This window comes from Helobdella robusta (genome assembly GCF_000326865.2).
Source record: "Helobdella robusta unplaced genomic scaffold HELROscaffold_95, whole genome shotgun sequence".
Classification (NCBI taxonomy): domain Eukaryota; kingdom Metazoa; phylum Annelida; class Clitellata; order Rhynchobdellida; family Glossiphoniidae; genus Helobdella; species Helobdella robusta.
Genome location: NW_008705542.1, coordinates 287,699 through 293,083, shown reverse-complemented (window position 1 = coordinate 293,083; position 5,385 = coordinate 287,699). Strand labels below are relative to the sequence as shown.

Here is a 5,385-nt window from a genome sequence, read left to right as displayed (position 1 = left end):
CAAACAACACCAAAGCCAAATTTGCTGGGCATCAATTTTTTCTTTTATAGTCCTGATTGGTCCATATAAATATATAAAGTATATATATATATACGTGTGTGTGTGTGTGTGTGTGTGTGTGTGTGTGTGTGTGTGTGTGTGTGTGTACATACATATATACATACACATACATACATACATACATACATACATACATACATACATACATACATACATACATACATACATACATACATACATACATACATACATACATACATACATACATACATACATACATACATACATACATACATTGTCCGCGGCGAATTTTCCGCCAAAATCGTCAATTCTCTGATTGATTAGTCCAGTTGGATTATGACGTCTGCTGCCGCGGTGACTTTTCCTCAAGATCATTGCTGGTAAAAAGAGCAATTTGAACCAACTGATTGAAATAGAGGGTTTATCAATAATTTCCTTTACCACTTTAGCCAGCGTCTGAAAATTTTAAACTTATCACCCAAAGGCTAAATATCATCAATAAACATGATGCAATGGTCCTTCTATTACAAGCTGCTTTTTTGCCTCGTCTTGTTTATTTTTTGTGAACATCCCCTCTGTTGGATGTTTCGATCCTCAATAGTTTTGACGATCACCTCCGTGACGCATTCCAGTCCATCTTCAACACAAAACTCGATCAAAAAAATTTGTTGCAGGGGACGCTGCCTATATGTGTTGGTAGCTTAGGTTTGGGTTCCGCGGCTGAGCTGGCACCTTCTGCCTTTTTGGCTTCTGCTGCTGAACCGGTGGCCTTCCAGGATCTGATGTTTCCGAGGGATGGAATTTATGTCGATAACTTCAGAATGCAAGTATACGACATGTGGCGCGCCACCAACGGAGATGTGGTTGCGCTCGAAAACCCCTCGCAAAAACACTGGATCGCCCCCTGTCTTAATAGATCAGTTGATCGATGGCTGCAACTGAATGGCTCCACTTTTGACAAAGCTAGAATTATGGCTGTCAAAAGTGAGTTGAGCTCCGCCCGGTTGAGGGCGCTACCCAACACCTCCTGCGGCACTAGATTGGATGACTCCTGTGTTCGCGTGAGCCTTGGTTTGAGACTCGGAGCCCAGATCGTCACCGAATACAAATGCGCATGTGGGGCAAGGGTTGATGAACTTGGATACCATAGCCTTTCTTGTCGTCTAGGTCCTGGAAGACAAGCCAGACATACGGCTGTCAACGAATACCTGGTACGATGTTTTCAAAAGGCTGGTATCCCGGTTATAAAAGAACCCATGGGTTTGATAGAGGAAGTAGCCTTTAGGCCTGATGGTTACATGGGCTCAGGGACGGTCTCCGGCTTGGGATGTTACCTTACCCCACACTATGGCTGACCGATATATCGGCTACACTTCAGTGGAGGCGGGCACTGCTGCTCTTAAAGCGTCGAATTTCAAAAATGAAAAATACGTTTCATTAAACAATTTAAGCAAAATATTTCAACCCATTTGCATTGAAACGTTCGGACCAACAGATAAGCACACATCATTATTTATTAACGAATTAACAAGAAAAATAGTTAATATAGCGGGTGATCCTAACGAAGGCAATTATTTAAAACAAACTCTTTCACTTTTATTACAAAAATTTAATTCCTTTTGCATTCTAAATGGAGCTGCTAGATACCTGACTGTGCGAGACCAGGGACATAGATAAAAGTTGAACTCGGAAACGATTGCATGCCTAACCATGGCTTGTTCATCAAAACGGGTTCATACATACATACATACATACATACATACATACATACATACATACATACATACATACATACATACATACATACATACATACATACATACATACATACATACATACATACATACATACATACATACATACATACATACATACATACATACATACATACATACATACATACATACATACATACATACATACATACATACATACATACATACATACATACATACATACATACATATACATACATACATTTTAACGTTTTGGACTGTTTCTTTTTGCTTTTTGGATATTTTATGGTGGTTTGGTGGGTTTTATCAAATTTTATTTCGTTTCCAAAATTTTTTTTTTAAACTCATGAATATTAAATAGTATACAATACTAGCTTTCCGTTTTTCATTTATGTACACCATCCTTGCAATATTTTTGTTTTAATTTTTATTTTTTGGTTTAAAGTTTTAACAATGTTTGCAGTTTTATTAGTATTTTACCTATAATTTTAATTTTATATTTATTTATGGCTCCGGTTTTACACAAATGCACTTTTTGTTTCAACCACTATAAATTAAGACCGGACGGGAAATTACACCGGCACGGAGGGAAAGAGAAGGGTCAAGAATGCCCTGGGTCTATGAAGGCGGTCGACCAACCATCGGCCGGGTCTACAGAACCTTCGGGTTTGGCTCCCCGCGCTGCACCTGTCAACGAGGGTCGCGAAGCCGCACGTACATCAGCTTCGGTCACGGAGGCTCCCATGGGAACTGACCTTAACGCTTTTTTTGACAGACTGACGGCCGCCTTGAGAAAAACCCCGGTTATTGATCATGTGCCGAAACCATGTAGGGAAAAAGTAATAAAAGAATTGATGTCCCTCATGGCGGCAATTTGTAATGAACCTTGCGACCCAACTCACTGGTACAGGCTCCATTGTTTTTTCCCATATATCCTCAAAAAGCCTGCCAGAGGGGGTCGAAGATTCAACCAGGGTAATCATGTTAACAAACGATTGGCAGATTACTCTACATTGGAGGTTGAGTCTATTGCGGCTGGCTTTGAAATCGACAATACAATAAAGCCACGAAAAAACAATCCAAACAGTTGGATTCAAACCGCAATCGCCCGCATAGAACAGGGCAATCTTTCGGCGGCTGTCAGGCTTGTTTGCTCTCCCGAGGGTCTGGCGGGGGACTCGCCTGAGACATTGGTTAGACTCAACGCCATCCACCCCAGGTCACCATCGGACAGGCGAGTCTTTCCTGCACCGGAAACCGTAAATGGTTGCGTTTCACCCACCCAGGTGTTGTCAGCCCTGAAGTCATTTAGGAATGGTTTGTCTGAAGGCCTTGACTGCCTAAGGCCCCAGCACATTAAAGATTTAATTTCAGGCCCACTGCCCATTGACGAGTTTGTAAGCTCCCTAACACAGTTTATAAATATAATTTTATCTGGCGCGTGCCCATCCGCCGCCAGCCGTTTCTTTTTCGGGGGTCGTTTGATAGCGTTGACAAAAAAAGATGGGGGAGTTAGACCTATTGTGGTCGGTAACTTTTGGAGAAGGTTGGCCAGCAAATGTGCTCTGATCTTGGTGTTGGAAGAAACCAAGGCGAAACTTAACCCAATTCAACTGGGCGTTGGGGTGAAAGGAGGAGCAGAGGCGGCCGTACATGCGGCCCGTAAATTGGTTCTGGACTTACCCGATAAATGGGGTTTTTTAAAAATTGACTTCAGGAATGCTTTTAATACCCTGAGGAGAGATTCGATGCTGGAGGCAGTCAAACGGCTCTGTCCCTAAATTTACAATTACTGCCACTCCGCATATGGCCGAATCTCTTTTCTTGGTTATAACACCTGGGTGATGGAATCGTCCGAGAGGGTGCAACAGGGTGACCCTTTGGGGCCGATGTTGTTTGCTCTGACCCTACACCCGGTGTTGGAAAAATCTCTTTCAAAATTCGTTTGCGGCTACCTAGACGATATCAGTTTGGCCGCCGAGGGTGCAATTTTAGCTACTGATTTCCTGTCTTTAAAAGACAATGCCTCCATTATTGGGCTTGAGCTTAATATTAAAAAATGCAAATTGTACGCAAATGACTCTTTTGAAATGCCACAGACACTGGCGGAAGTGCCCTTAGTGTCTGAGGCATCATTGAGCTTCTTGGGCACCCCATTGATGGAGGGGGAGTTTCAAAACACTTTTTTTAATAAAAAACTCGCAGAGCTGAAATTCGCCCTCGACCGAGTGTCTCATCTTCCGGTCCACGACGCGCTGACCATCGTCCGCAACGCCCTTAGTTTGCCTAGATTGATGTATTTCCTTCGTACATCCTTCTCGGTTGATGCATCCATTTTGGGCGGATTCGATGGCGCCCTGAGGTCAGCGTTGTCAGCCCTATGCAATGTTGAGTTGACAGACAGGGGCTGGTCTCAGGCCCAGTTGCCGGTTCGGTTTGGGGGACTGGGGTTGTTAAGCGTGGTCCAGCTGGCACCTATTGTTTACAAATCATCTGCCGCTGCCACGCTCGACCTGCAGTCTGCCCTGCTCCGGCAATCTTTCACGAATCTTGGTACCCCACCAGCATCACCCAACCGAGCAAAACATTTTCAAGCTCGGTTGCTGGAAGAGGCATACAAAACAACTTTTCAGTTTTTGTTGTCCTCTAGTCCCGACGATGCAACTTCGGCTCGTCTGCTCGCCGCGTCAAGCAACGCGAGCTGCGGTTCGTTGAGATCCTGGCCCAACTCATCGGTGGGTACCCGACTGGATGATGAGACGGTCAGGATGGCCATTGGTTTTCGTCTGGGTTTAACGGTCCACCATAAATATCTGAGTAGGTGCGGTGCGGAAGCTAACGAACTCGGTCACCACGGCCTGGTCTGTCGTTTAGGTGGAGGTCGTCAGTTGTGCCATTCCGCATTGAATGATTACATCTGCCGGCTTTTCTCCAAGGCTTTAATACCCGTTCTTAAAGAGCCCTCGGGAATTTCCGCGTTGGATGGAAAACGTCCGGATGGCTGCACGTTGGTTCCTTGGAGAGCCGGTAGATGCCTGGCGTGGGACGTAACCGTTCCGGGCACATTAGCGGAACGGTACGTGCACTTAACCAGCAAAGAAAGTGGTTTGGCCGCAACCAGGGCATCGGATGAAAAGTTTAAAAAATATGAAGGTGCCCTGCCCTCGATGGATTTTTTACCTGTTTGCATCGAGGTTCTTGGCCCGATGGACAACAACACTTCAATATTTTTTAAAAAGATTTGCAAAATGATAAGTGGCAGGTCCGGCGACAGCAGAGAGCTATTTTTCGCCATGAATCATATATCTTGTTTGCTGTAAAGGTTTTTGCGCGTCTGTGTTACCGAAAATGTTCAATTAAACGCCGACGTGAGCGAATAATGAGATAACAATTGTTAACCGATTTTTTCAGATGTTTGACTGTTTAGTGTCACTCATCGCTGATTTGGTTTTAACATACATACATACATACATACATACATACATACATACATACATACATACATACATACATACATACATACATACATACATACATACATACATACATACATACATACATACATACATACATACATACATACATACATACATACATACATACATACATACATACATACATACACACA

General features: G+C 43.5%; 2 protein-coding genes across 2 annotated transcripts in view; both read left to right on the top strand.

Annotated features, from left to right (window-relative positions):
* The window catches only part of HELRODRAFT_182919 (hypothetical protein), a gene marked incomplete at both ends in the record, with an annotated part of 1,597 nt that extends 221 nt beyond the window's left edge, over window positions 1-1,376 (top strand). The window contains 2 exons of the mRNA XM_009033636.1: window positions 696-998; window positions 1,251-1,376. Coding sequence (XP_009031884.1) covers window positions 696-998; window positions 1,251-1,376 — 429 coding nt within the window. The remainder of the gene's footprint in view (window positions 1-695; window positions 999-1,250) is intronic.
* An 887-nt stretch (window positions 1,377-2,263) lies between these two features.
* HELRODRAFT_182918 (hypothetical protein) lies at window positions 2,264-5,077 on the top strand (the record flags this gene model as incomplete). The annotated part of the gene is made up of 3 exons (XM_009033635.1): window positions 2,264-3,233; window positions 3,963-4,144; window positions 4,694-5,077. The coding sequence occupies 3 exons, from the start codon at window positions 2,264-2,266 to the stop codon at window positions 5,075-5,077; spliced, it is 1,536 nt and encodes a 511-aa protein (XP_009031883.1).
* Between the last annotated feature and the right edge of the window lie 308 nt (window positions 5,078-5,385).